The 14,701-nt window shown below is 40.6% G+C and overlaps 1 protein-coding gene across 2 annotated transcripts in view; it reads right to left on the reverse strand.

Moving 5' to 3' along the window:
• The window catches only part of GUCY1B1 (guanylate cyclase 1 soluble subunit beta 1), a 43,314-nt gene that overhangs the window by 11,840 nt on the left and 16,773 nt on the right, over positions 1 to 14,701 (reverse strand). For both annotated transcript variants that reach the window (XM_081021363.1, XM_081021364.1), the window contains exons 3-5: positions 9,543 to 9,643; positions 9,034 to 9,152; positions 5,651 to 5,848 (exon numbers count right to left, since the gene is read on the reverse strand). In XM_081021363.1, the coding sequence (XP_080877489.1) occupies positions 5,651 to 5,848; positions 9,034 to 9,152; positions 9,543 to 9,643 (418 nt within the window). The remainder of the gene's footprint in view (positions 1 to 5,650; positions 5,849 to 9,033; positions 9,153 to 9,542; positions 9,644 to 14,701) is intronic.

Below are 14,701 nucleotides of genomic sequence, written 5' to 3' on the forward strand. Positions count from 1 at the left end.
CCATTGACCACAACTCTGTTTCATTGTTTTTTTGAGCAGGATGTCTATATAGAAATATGTTCATTTTTATTTATTTTTTAATGCAAACATAGCAGAGAGAAAAAAATATCACAAGCTGACATTAATACTAAAAAATGCTCCATCAATCCTGACTTAAACATACAAATTAATATAGACAATCAATGTGTACAAATAGGCATCCAAAGAAGATTGACACTTATAAGATTGACGCTTATGTTCAAATGTAGAAAGGGCAGTGAGAGCATCAGACCACTGAGCAGCAGAAGAAATAATAAATACATTCAAGGCCATCTGGAGGCCAAGGCTGGTTTGAAATGAAATGGAACCCTAGGCAGTGCCACAACTTTAAGAAGTCTTGACCACCATGCATGGCATACCTGTCAACTACCCCGATTAAATTGGGACAAGCCAGTTTTGGACATCGTGCTCTCAGCATGGCATCCTGAAACACACGAGATTGCGACCTCACAAGAGATTTGTGATCTCGCATGGGTCATGTGACTCAAGTGGGAGCAGGGCTGGGAAGATGCATGTCCTGGTTTCCAGCTTCAATGTATTGGAGGGTATGGAATGAGGACCAGGTGGATTAAATGTTACCCCAGTCTTCTGAGGTCTTGTCAGACTCTCAGTTCCTTTCTCGGGATGGAGAGGAGCCAAGGGTAGGGATCCAGTTTACAGCACAGAAAGCTACAGAAGCACAGGGCTTTAGAAATTAACGGGCAAGACCAGTTCCAAAATTAACTGAACCAGTTCCACCTGTGGTTCACTCCATTGTAGTTAAGTCTCATAATTAGGATTGTGGAAAAGCAGCCAAAATTTTGAAAATCAAACAATTCATCTTATCCGGCAAGATATAACTGCCTTTAAAAAAAAACCTCCTGGTTATATTTTCATCCCTCTTTTAATAATCCATTAAAACATAGACTGCCACTTCATTAACAGAATCTTAGTTGACTAACTATATAAATTAGTGAGATTATTAACTGATCAATTTATTAAATCTGCATAGACTTGTATATTAAAACAAAGCTACTGAAACACACTTCTATAGTTTTTAGGCAATCATGCACATGTCACAGCTTCCACCATCTTATTATTCTGGGATATAAAAAGGGGGCTGCTTTTTCTAAGATGGTGCCTGCCACCCACAGCTTTTAATAATATCAAAACAAGAAATGAATAAGGGTTTTTTAATATATAAATAATCTGCTGCCTAATTCACCGGCTGCACCTTTTTTAGATAGCCGTAGGTTTCTTGAATCTATTAATGCAACTAATTAATTTACTAAATACTGCAGCCCTAATTAAAATAAAATAAATACAATACAAAGGTTTTTAAAAAACAATATGGCTGAAGTGCTTAGCCTGCAATGTTAACAAATACTGCTTATTGCTGGTAGGTCTCTTTCTATTCAAAGTCCCTCCCTCCTGGGATAATGCTGAAAATATAACGAAAGAAAACATGCAAGCCAAATGATTGGTACATTATAAAAGTCCCTGCAGAATACTAGCAGGATCCGCCCCACCGCCACTAAACTTATGAAACTGTCTAGTCTGTTTCAAAAAGTGCCACTATTAAACAGCAGCAAGTCGCCACAGTTTCAGAAAACCAATCTGCTGTTTCGTTCAAGTGCTCTGCAGTCTCCAATGACCTCTACCGAATGAGTATGTGTCAATAACAGCACAGTTGCAACTGTAATTCACAGTGCTGAATTGAAATGAATAAGAGCAATTGAGATAAAGGAGGTGAGGGAAGGACATTAAGGAGTCGGAACACTAAAAAATAAGTAAGTGCTTGAGCCAAAGCACAGCTGAAATCAATAGAAACATTTCCGTTGTATTCTGGAAAAAATGAAAGCAGTTGAGTGTCTGTTAAAAAAAGATGATGTGATTGGCAGAATACATGCTGCTGGGGGGGGTGGCTCTTAAAAAAAAACCCTGCACCTTAAGTAAATAATGCCTCTTAAAAAGAATACTCTAGAGTTGAATGCAAATATGTGTTTGAAAACTCACTGAAAAAAATTGTATTTTCCCCCAGGAGTATGACCAGTTTCACATCTACTTCATTCTCTTGCACTTTCCATCAAGAATAATTATTCTTAACTTCATTTTAAAGACGTATGTGCCTGTGCTGCTTACATGTCTACTCAGAAGCAAGTTCCACTGAGGCCAATGAGGCTTGCTCCTGCAAATGCTGAATTTCTGCCCCAAAGCTCCTCGTGTAGAACACCTGACACTATTATTTTTATTAGACTTGTTACTTGCTTGTTATTCAAAGATGTTCAAGTAACTTTTTCTTTTAAAAAAACATAAAATCAAAACACCTAAGTTACACACACACACACACACACACACACACACACACACAACCATCTGAAGTTCATAGAAGCAGAATTAGATAACTCCTTGCTTCTCAAGTTTTATATGACTTCAAATAGGTCTGGGAATTTGCTAAACACCCGACTGTGTGATATTAAATAAATGAAAGAGCATCACCAGCAGCGACACAGCCAGGAATAAAGTTTGACTTTTGTTTCCCTCTGGACCTCGCTACCAAGTTACGTCAACCAATCATGCGTACGTACTCTTTCACCATGGTAACAGCAATAAAAATGAAGACAAATCACTCTTTAAGTTTCAAAGAGATATCTAGCAGATTCTTTCTCCTGTGCTTTGCAATAAAATCTTCTGCAAAACTGATGTTCCCACTTGGCTGTGTGAAAAGTGGCATTTATAAGGGAGAGAGTTTTGAAAATGCCTACAAACTGCATTACAAAAGAGCTTCAGAACAATGTTTAGATTTTGGGGAAACATAGATAGTTTTATACTGTTTCGTGCTTATGTCCATTGTGTTGCATTAAAGTTAGCTTTGGAAAAGGCTATGCAATAGTACAGTATGTCCTATGTTTTCACTTTTTTCAAGAAAAACACATTAAGTAAGATAGGTATGTGATTGTTTACCGTCATGGAACTGGAGATTTGTGGGAGAGGCAAGGATATATGTGAAGCAGCATTTTTACATGAATACATTTCCTTTGAGTGTGTGTGTTGCAGTGGAGGAAATTAGCTTGCAAAGAAGGAGCCCTGTTTAGGTGAGACTTTTTTATGTATAAAAATTATAGCCCACCTTCCCTTAACATACTCCAAGGCAGCTCACTAACAAATGATGGTGGTGTGTGTGTGCTTTTATGGTTTAAAAGAACAGATATGCCAACTGGATTTTGAAAGAGACGTTATGCTCCTGGCTTATACAACCAGAACAAAGCTCCTGAGCTAAATTTAACTCATTGCTCAATTGTAGTAGTTTAGATCAATGGCAGCTTCAAAAGAGACCCAGCACTAATGAAACACTTCACCAAAATGGGTGTCCTTTGATGAGACAAAAACATCTCATCAGATGTTTTTGTCTTATGGGACGTAAAGACTTATTGATTTCTCATTGATTTAACACTACATAAGATAAAGTGGATTCTAGTCCACAAATGCTTGTATTAGAATAAATCCTTTGGACATTATGGTCCCACAAGACTGTCGTTTCAGCTGCAACAGACTGACAGTGGTATTCCTCTGAAATGTCATGTGAGAGGGCATTCAAGCATACTGTAACAATAAACTACAGTTTATCATTATAGGAATGAACCTTCACAAACTCTCTTTCCCTTTTCCAGAGACACCCTGAAGAAGAGAAGCTTTCACTTCAATTACATCTGAAAACATTATGTCTGTACTATGGTTTACTGTAGCAAACCAACTACAAACCTTGATTTATGAAGCTGATTTGTTTAAAAAAAATGTTAGTTATGATTGACCATAGTTTATGGCTCATATGTCAATAACATTGTTGTTTGCTTGTCTGCTTGCTTCAGGTCAAAGGTGGTCAGTGTCCCTACCATAGGAGCCAACTCCAGGGGGCTGTGGGTGCCTGGGCACCCAAAATAATATAATTGTGGGAGCCGGGCACCTACAAAGTCATTGAGAAAAGCCGGCAGGTGGCAGTGGTGGTGCCTTCAAGAGAGAAGTTCAGCTCTGTCCTCCAGAGTCAGCCAGCGAGGTACCCTTTTCTGGATGGGGAAACTCAGACATGGGGGCAGAGTCTGCCTCCAAGTCTGAGCACCTCCCTGTGGAAAAGGATGCTTCGCTGGCTGCAAAGAGGAGCCACTGCTGCTGCTGCCAGCCGCTGCAATGTGAATGTGTGATGTCACACACACACAACTGCACATAGTGTGTGTGATGTCACATGTCCATGTTGAGGTGGCGGTCACCCACATTCCCTACGTAAAACATAGCAAGCCCCCAAAATATGCAGAGAAAGTCAAATGAATAAAAAATCAACTATTTTGGCAATCTTCCTTATACCGTAATAGCCTATCCTTTTGCCCTTGCATGTCTCCCATCCTACAGCTGCCTCTGTTCATTTTTCCTGAAGCTAAATGTGACAATCAAGGTGAAATGAGTATCAAGCATTCTGATTTCTAGGTGTCCTGTCAGGCTAAATATTTTTTGTGCAATTTCCACGAGTTTAGTGCTGTTGGGATAATTTTCTTGACATTTAGCAAAAGAAATGAATAAATCCCAACCTTTTAAAAATAGAAATCTATGAAGGCTGTAGACAAAACAAACTCTTTGCCAACAGCGTGAAGAAAAATAGGAAACCAACAAAGATAGGAGTATGTTCCAATCTTTGTACCGCTCCAATGTAGACTTTTTTTTTTGTTCCTTTAATTTCTTATCCACTCAAAAGGCTGCGTGTGTTTACTTCCAGATCATACTGACTAGTATTTTTGTATTTCCACAGTTATGTGTCACAATTCTATAGATTGAGTTATTAGACATACTTTGACTTTCACATGGCCTCTGTGTTTGTGGCAGGCTGTAATTTGATTTTGTCATAGCTGTCTGGTACACAGTTCATCTGGTGTGGAAAATTTGAGCCTTGCGATCATACAAGCTTCTCTGCCTTATATTCTCCATTTGATCTCTCTTCTTTGTGACACACTATGATTTTGACTATATATAAAATCCATTTATATGCATTGCCCTGCTGAAAAATCCACAAAAAAATCCGAACATGTGTCTCTTCCCTCCTTATTGGTATCACATTTTATGATACCAATTTTATGATACCAGGTGAGGATACACTGCAACACTTTGTTGCAGATCTCACTTTTTAACATTGCTGTTGCTATTCCTTTGACTTGGACACTAGTTTAGGCTACGCTGAAACCATTCTGATGCACTCTTTCATAAAAAAAACAAGTATACAGTTCTACAATGGTGGGTTGTGGTGAGTTGGCAAGCTGCCATAAACTGGATACTGGAGAAAATTTAACATTGTGAAAAGAGTGTGGAATGAATAAATATTCTGCATCATGACCTAGGACTACTGCTGCTTCTATAAATCAGCTCTTGAACTTTTGACTATAATAATTAGAGCAATGGAAACAGGCATGTAACACATAACACAGTGCATTTTTATGTCTAACAATGGGAGAACAGCACATTGAGAATGTGGTGTTAATTCTTTTTCCCTCTGGGAACAAAATATTTTAAGTTAAACAATATTAAAGCACCTGTGGAATATATATTTGTGGCATGTGGAAAGTTGGTGAAACTTTATGCTACAACTTACCTTCATATCTATTTCTGTGCCGTGAATTTGTTGAGCGACTGTTTTGATGATTCCAATTACAATGTCTTGGAGCCCTTCTCTCTCGGAATAGTAATGCAGAATGAGTCCCTTCCCCTTTTCTGCATCAGTACATCTAAAGGATGGGGCCCGCATACCTGGGTATATTGTAGCAAGGTGGTCATGAAGAGCATCAAGGTTCTGCAAGGAGATTATTTAATAACAGAAAACGATTAGAACCTATTTTTCCAGCCCTTTCACTGTAAAAGTGAATGGTGTGTGAAGGCAACATAACTGCCTGAAGAATATTTGTTCCAAATTCTGCTCCATACAGTAGCACAAGCACTGCTACCTGCTCTGTCTCGTCCTTCTGCATTTTCTAATGCCATTAATGTTCATATGGGCGCTGATGTTTTTAAAACATAATAGATGATGACAATGTTTTATAAGAGCAAGCTGTATTACAGAGCATCTGCAGATCCTCAAAACTTTAGAAATAGCTTGAACTTTATTTTCTGTGAGAAATGAAAAGCCTCAACAGCTGCTTCTTCTCTTGGGAGGTCTCCAAAGGAAATGAGCATCTTGTAAATTAATTCCTTGGGCTAAACTCAGCTTAGAGCTTCCTGGTTTACTTTATTTGCTTATTTGAAATTTACATTTTATTGAGATGGTTTTTATCAATAGCCAGCATACTAACCCATGCATTTGTCTGAATGGATTACTATGATGGCTGTAGGGAAAGATCAACCCATTCCAAAGGCCTGTTTCAAGACTCTTTTGTTACTGAGAAATTCCGCTCTCAAGACTACGCTTGTATTTTGGTTTTGTCTGACTAAGGAGCGTGGCACTCTTCCAAAGGAGTCAGAGAAAGTGACCGTATTTCAAGCTAAACCCTTCACAATAAAGAAAGCTCAAGCTTAGTATTATGGGATAGTCCAGTGGCTCCTCTCAAGAATCCTCCTCGCAGTGGTGCCTTTACAGGAGAATTTGTGTATGTGGTTCTAACTGGTTCCTGAAACTTTTGTCAAATCTAATGTTAAGTAAGAAACCTTACATAGCATTAAATTAATTCTGGGCAGTAATCAAGGAGCACCATTCAGTAAAACCCTTTCCTGGAAACTGGATTGCTTAAATTTACAATTCCTGTGAAAATGTCCCAGTGCAGACAACAACATAGTCTCATTGGCCCCCTTGCGACCTCCCTGCCACTTTCTAGCAGGAAGAATCGTTTTTGGTAACTAATGATAGCTCATCACATGCCTTTTTGCCATTCAATTTCCCTTTTAGCCAGTTCTGCCCTTAATAAAATTACCCTGTGTATCAAGATTCCCCACTAACCAGGATAACAGCTTGTCCGTCAAAAAGGGAGGGAAAAAAGTAAGTGAGAGGTAGGAGTCTGGAAGGGGGATAATGTAAGAGACATTAGTAACAAACCAATGAAATATTCTGGATACAGTTCTTTGAGCAAATTGCAACCAGTGAAAGGTGAAAATGTGGGGAGGAGAAGGAAGTCAGTGCCCCATGCTCTTATTGGCTGGTGTTGAATGGAGCCAGTAGGGCAAACATGTAGCTGTAACATCACCTGGGTGCTAAAACTCACCCCAAGCAGTAGCAGCCAGTGGGGTGAAGTCATGTTCCTCACCTGGCTTCCCAACATGGAGTTCGCTGCCAGTAAGCAAGAGTACAGTGGAACCTCGGGTGGCGGACGTAATCCATGACAGAGGCACGTCCGAAACCCGCAGCGTTCGCATCCTGAAGTGCCGTGTCTGTGCAGGCGCCGGTGCAATTCAGCACTTCTGCACATGCGCAAAGCACAATTTAGCACTTCTGCGCATGCGCGAGCTGTGAACCCCGGAAGTAATCCATTCCGGTACTTCCGGGTTTCCTGCGGTCCGTAACCCAAAAACATGTAACCTGAAGCATCTGTAACATGAGGTATGACTGTACTTGCATGTTCACACTTAGCCGTGGGTTCGTGTTACACGTAAACTGGCCAGTATGCTCCTTAAGTAGATAGGTTTGGGGTATATGCAGCGAAAGATGGAAAAATAAGCTCTGGGGCACATTGTTGGACATATTCTGCAAGCAATTCTTCTGAGTGTTGTAAAATGCCATAGAACATATACTGTGTTGCTAATTTTAAAATATGAGAAGGCAAATAAACTACTCCCTAAAGTATCTTAGGTTAAGCACCACTTGGTGCCTGATTGATTTTTTTGTGTGTGGTTATAACATAATAATGCCCTTGGGATTTCTCAAATTGCACTTAACTAAAAGCTGCCTCTCTTTTACATTCTGCTTTGTATTTCCATTAGTAATGCTTTCAGCCCTACATAATATAAAAAGGAAGAATTGTATATTTAAAAAAAATACTAATGGCCGCTCCCCACATCAAATGGGGGACACCTTTTGCATGGTCACATGCAGCCCCTCCCTCCCACGGATCCCATGCGGCTCCTGGCAGTATGGGCTGGCTTCGCCCTCCCCAGGCTGGAAACCTGGAGGTATGCACCCACCTCAGCCAATTGCCCAATCCCACCTGGGGAGGCGTTGCCAGGGAATCGGCCAAGTAGGGGGAGGGACCGCCCTGCCCACACAACAGAGGATGGATCTTACCTGGGAATCATCAGTTGGCTCCAGAATTGTATATTTTTTAAAATACTAATTATTTTTATTTATTTATTTTTGCCTGCCTTTCAAATTAAGTTTCACATATTTATATTCCTTTTAATTTAAATAATGTGTTCATGCATAATTTAGTGTGCAACTGGAGCCTTAACTTGATATGGTACAAATGCAAACTGGTAGGTAGGTTTTCCTGAATGAGTGTGTTAATTCAGTTCTTAAATGTGAATTGTAAAATCAGTTTATTTATGGAATAGGTAGTGCAGCAAAGCACTAATTATTGCCTAAGAGAATAGCCATAAATAGATTTCTCATTTGAAATTCTTTGAACAGGTACTGCAAGAGTTAATTCCCATGGAACTCAACAGGATTGGTTTTACTAAACATGCAGGCCCAGATGCAACAACCCTAAGGGATATAGGAAACAATAAATGACATGGTAACCTTTGGGGAATTGAAATGGCCACAACTTTACTGATTACAGTTGCAGGAAGGCTTTGGCTTAGGCATTGGGTATGTATCCTGGATCAGCCAAGCATAACTTCCATGACCCATTAGCCCCCACCAGGGCATATGGACAGAATCCTTCCCCTTGGACCCCTTTACTGGCCGGGGCCGATGATGGTGACCAACCAGATGCTTGGAAGGTTTTTGCCTCCTCACCTCAAGTTTGCCCAAGGCCACACTGGGCCACAACTGCTGCTGCCATTGAGAAATTACTCTGGAATTTGACCATTAATGGTTTGCCACAGATTTCTTACCTGCAAAAATTCTCTAACATTGGAGCCCAACACACGCAAGATGGTGTCATAACCAGATTCTTGACAAAACACAAAAAACATCTTCCCAAACATCTGAAGGATTTCTCCAGCGTTAAGGTCTAAAGAAAACATGAAGCATTATATACTACCTGAAGGCACTGAAGCCCCTGCAGAACCAAAAAAAATCACATTTAATACTTCCTAATCAGCACTGAGGAACATGAATGCATTGGGCTTTTAATATTTTATTGCAAGATTCCACTGTCATAGAATTCTGTGAGTTCTATTTTTGTGTACTTCAATTTTGTTTTGATGCATTTGAAACGCAAGCACCTTCTCTTTCTTTTAACAATGAAAACTGACATTCCCAAGATGCTTGTGTGGCATGAAAAACTACAACGCAATAAATGCATTAATGCAAATCAACAAACATTGTGAACTAACTACACGTAAACTTCAGTTTTTCCTTAAATGTTAATCAGTGCTGAAGGAAATAAAGATATACTTACTAAGGACTTTGCTTGCCGCAGCAACCAGATCGTATGTTTTTGAATCATCATAAATAATTCTAACTAGAAACTGCCCTTCTTCATCCAATTGTGCCTCCCGCCTAAAACAAAGCACAGCAAAAATATAAAATAAATATATGTATGTGGGAAACATAGCCAAATAATAAATATTGCAGTTGCTTATTAGCTGAGAAGGTTCAGAGTATGCTAGGTATACAGATACCATACAATCCAGAGACAGCAATCTTAAATTATTTGAGGGCAGTCTGGAATAAACAAACTACAGAATTGGTTTTCATTTTATATCAGCAGCTAACATATTAATAGGTACGCGGGTGGCACTGTGGGTTAAACCACAGAGCCTAGGACTTGCCGATCAGAAGGTTGGCGGTTTGAATCCCCGTGACGGGGTGAGCTCCCGTTGCTCGGTCCCTGCTCCTGCCAACCTAGCAGTTCGAAAGCACGCCAAAGTGCAAGTAGATAAATAGGTACCGCTCCAGTGGGAAGGTAAACGGCGTTTCCGTGCGCTGCTCTGGTTCGCCAGAAGCAGCTTAGTCATGCTGGCCACATGACCCGGAAGCTGTATGCCGGCTCTCTCGGCCAATAAAGCGAGACGAGCGCCGCAACCCCAGAGTCGGTCATGACTGAACCTAATGGTCAGGGGTCCCTTTACCTTTACCTTTAACATACTAATTGCTCAAAACTGGAAGATGCTCCCTTAATAATACCTTGAGAAATTATTTTAATTTTACCAATTTTAAAAAGTTTGGATAGTGAAAGAGATAGTGTACTGATACTATAACATTTTAGATAACTTTTTTTCAATATAGAAATGAGAAATGGATAATAGTTGGATTGATTTTTTAATTTTGTAAGTATAATGAAGTCTGCAATGTACTGTTGTTCTGTCTGCTGATGAACAGATAAAAGGAAAGAAAAAAGTAGGCCAAGTCCTGGTTCTTTGGTACTATTAACATCATTATCCATCCCTATCCTGTGGACAGAAAACAGGTTTTTTTGCAGATGGAAGGCAAGTTTCTTAATTCTCTCACATGGAAGATGTCTGTTCAGAAAGATCCAGGTTTCAACCAACTGAAGAAGAAATGGAGCAAGAGAAACAAGTCTCGAAATGGCTGTATCCCATTTTAGCATGTGTGTGTGTGTGTGTGTGTGTGTGTGTGAATAGTTATATGAGCCACCCCGCTTTTCAGGGCTATAACACAACAGCATTCAGCCTCACCATTAAGGAAAATTACCAAAGTAACAAAATCTAAAACTTTCCCCAAACTACAGTATGAGGAGTTGTTTCCTTAATCACTTGGCAGTATTACAAATGTCAAGATGTGCTTAGGAGCTTCACTCATCCATATCCCAGACATTCCACATTTATCAGCTGTGCAGGGCAAGGAACTTGCATTTTTCCTAGCAACAAAATGCTGGGGAAATGCTATTTTCCTAGAGGAGTGTTATGATGGAAAAATGCATGTTCACCTCATTGCATATCCCATTTAAGAAATATTTTCAGCCATATTATGCTCATTTTGGTCAGAAATGACCTTTTTTATATATATAAAAAAGAAAAATATACTTTTAAGAAAGCAAATATTAAAAACAATAGCCACCTTAAATGAAGTTAATTATTAACTTGCAGGCTCCTGCACCTGCTTCCATTGTTTTTTTCAACCAATAAATCAGAACACACAAGTAGCATGGCATGAAAAGCCACAGCTTTATTTATGCAAACATTTGGGGCTGAAAGTGAGGCAAGGCAGCAATGAACCCAGAAAAACATGCCACTCCCAAAGAAAAGGAATCAGTTGTAATCATAGTAACTAACTTTTTTTGTTTAAGACTGGAACATGTAGATGCATGCCCTCTCCTCCAAACATGTTGCCCTTGGGCTGGGAAACCTAATAAGCTCCATCAGTGATTTCATACAACTCACTTCTATGTAGTACTTGAGCATCAAAGAACTCTCATCTGACAAGCAAAAAGTTGTTATCGCTGGAAAGTGCTCATCAAAAAGGAAAGATTGCTTGAGCAAATTGTCAATGGAAAAATTATTTCAGTTTCTTGGATAAAATGCTGGCCCAGAAACCATCTCAGTGAAGCCTGAGGAATTGCATGCAGAACTGCACAAATGAGCGATGCTCCAAGCAGAATAGGAATACATGTAGAAAATATAATACAATTCTATAGAATAGCTAGAATGCACAAATCAGTGCTGACATATGATCTCACAAAGAATGCAAGACATAAATAATTCACTGCCCTCCAAGTGTTGCCAGGAATGTGGAATGAGAGGAGCTTCCTTTCCTTTGTGATGGGAATGTCCAGAGAGATCGTGGTTTAATAATAATAATAATAATAAATTTTATTTATATCCCGCCCTCCCCAGCCAAAGCCAGGCTCAGGGCGGCTAACAACAAACAAATAATCAAACAATCAAATAATCCAACATTCTAAAACATTTCATTATAAAAATTAATTAAAATCAAATTAATGGCAACCGTTAAGCAAAGTTCTGCGCAGGTTGCCAGAGGAGGGAGTCAGGCTGGGCCCTGACCGAAGGCCTGGTGGAACAACTCTGTCTTGCAGGCCTTGCGGAAAGATGTCAGGTCCCGCAGGGCCCTAGTCTCTTGTGACAGAGCGTTCCACCAGATTGGAGCCGCAGCCGAGAAAGCCCTGGCTCTAGTTGAGGCCAGCCTAACCTCTCTGAGGCCTGGGACCTTCAGGATGTTTTTATTTGCAGACCGTAGGTTCCTCTGTGGGGCATACCAGGAGAGGCGGTCCCGTAGGTACGAGGGTCCTAGGCCGTATAGGGCTTTAAAGGTTAAAACCAGCACCTTAAACCTGATCCTGTACGCCAGTGCAGCTGGTATAGTACAGGATGAATGTGATCTCGCAGCGAAGACCCCATAAGGAGTCTCGCCGCGGCATTCTGCACCCGCTGGAGTTTCTGGGTCAGTCTCAAGGGCAGCCCCACGTACAGCGAGTTACAATAATCCAGTCTGGAGGTGACCGTCGCGTGGATCACAGTGGCTAGGTCAGGGCGAGAGAGATAAGGGGCCAACTGCTTAGCTTGGCGGAGATGAAAAAATGCCGCCTTTGTTATAGCTGTAATCTGCGCCTCCATAGAGAGGGAGGTATCGAAGATTACACCCAAACTCTTAACGGACGGGGCTGGCACTAATTGCACCCCCGCAAGAGATGGGAGTTGCCCCCCCAATCCCATATCGTCCCGTCCCAGCCAGAGGACCTCTGTCTTCGAAGGATTTAACTTCAACCGGCTTCCACGTAACCATCCAGCCACAGCTTCCAAACATCTGGTCAGTGTGTCTGGGGCCAAGTCAGGATGGCCATCCATCAACAGATAGAGTTGGGTGTCATCGGCATACTGATGGCAACCCAGCCCAAAACTCCGGACAAGCTGGGCGAGGGGGCGCATAAAGATGTTAAAAAGCATCGGGGAGAGTATCGCACCCTGAGGCACTCCACACACCAAGGAGTGGCACGATGACAGTTTATAGGAGTTTCTCAGATATGATTTAAACAAGTGCTCACCTCTGAATATTTGCTAGCATATCATGGGCCATTGAAAAAATATCTCTACATGAATTGGGTGTTATTAAGAGGTTGCGGGCATGCAAGTAGCATGTAACTGGGAAGTATAACCAGGTTATGCTGCTACAGGCTGGCTTGCCAGGACATGGCAACTGACACTGTCAGAATGATTAACTCATCAGAATAGGCTGGACTGAACTTCTTAGAAATATAGAGTGGTACTCAGATATGTTTTACTGTGTGCATATTTCCACACTAAAAAAATATCTTTGTAAGAGCTGTGGACATTAGCTGTTTGTTGTTATGCCAAAAAAATATAATAAAATGCATTGGGGAAAACAAAAGAGAAGGAATGAACAGTTATCACAAGCAGGGTGATTATGTCTATCCTCTCTCAGTGACTCCTGAACCTTAGCAGACTGTAGACAATCTAATCCTACGTCATCACAAAGAATATGGGACTAACATATCATTTGGCCAACCCTTCATATCATTGTGTCTGCTTTGGAACGAGCGTCACAATGCAACAAATCAAGGGCACTGTTTCTGAAGTAGATACACACTTTCTAAATATTTTTAAATTGTGGGAACATGTACAGGGACAAGAAGAATTAATTGTTTGCAGTAAGGGTTTGCATAGATAAAAAACTATGGGGGTGTACCAAGATCCTGCAGAATACTTAGGGCAGGCATTGTGGATTGCTGAAAGCAAACTTGTAAAGGATGACTGAACATCTCTGCTTTCCACACAAACATGCACACATATGTTTTCCCTTCAACCATCCTATCTAGTCCATGGATTAGAGTGATCAAGGGGAAAGCATTTGTGTGTGCGTGCAGACAGGAACAGGAGGAGGCTAGCATTTTTTGGCAAAGGGTTGCATCTCCTTCTGGAGGCCATGTGCCAAGGTGAGTGTGGCTCCCCCATGTTCTAACACACACACATCAGGACATCAATAACAGGACACACACACACACACAAACACACACACACACACACACACACACACACATGTTCAACTTCCTTCCCACCCCACCACCATTTTCTCATTATACCATCTGGGATACAAAATAAGTCCAATGCAAGACCAGGTGGCTGTGAGACCTCGGTTGTGAGCAACATAAATGAAAAAAACTTGGTCTTAAACAAATTAAAATACATTTACATTAGTTAAGTATGGCTATAATAGTACTAACTTTCTGTTTATGAGTAAAATGGCCCACAACAGAAATCCAATGGCTAAACCCAGCAAAGCCTTTAATTTTTATTTCATGTACTGTCTGCTTTGGACCTTCCATGGGAAAAAGCATTCTTGTTTGTTTTGAAATACACTGCAATGTTTCTGAAAAGCTACTCTTGGGAACATGGTGCAATTCCCACTGATTATAATAGGAATTGCAGACTAAAATGCCAATCTGGCCAGTTGGTTCATGTTGATATTAATACATTCGAGCAGTTATGGATATATATTCATAAGAAATTGAGAGGGATAAGTCAAGATATCGTGCACAACAGAGTGTTTGATTCAGGCCTCAAGAGAGTTTTCAAAACCTTGCTTGGCCACAACCACATTGCAACTCTCATATTTGGTTCA

The sequence above is a fragment of the Podarcis pityusensis genome (assembly GCF_964106645.2).
Source record: "Podarcis pityusensis genome assembly, chromosome: 9".
NCBI classification, from domain to species: domain Eukaryota; kingdom Metazoa; phylum Chordata; class Lepidosauria; order Squamata; family Lacertidae; genus Podarcis; species Podarcis pityusensis.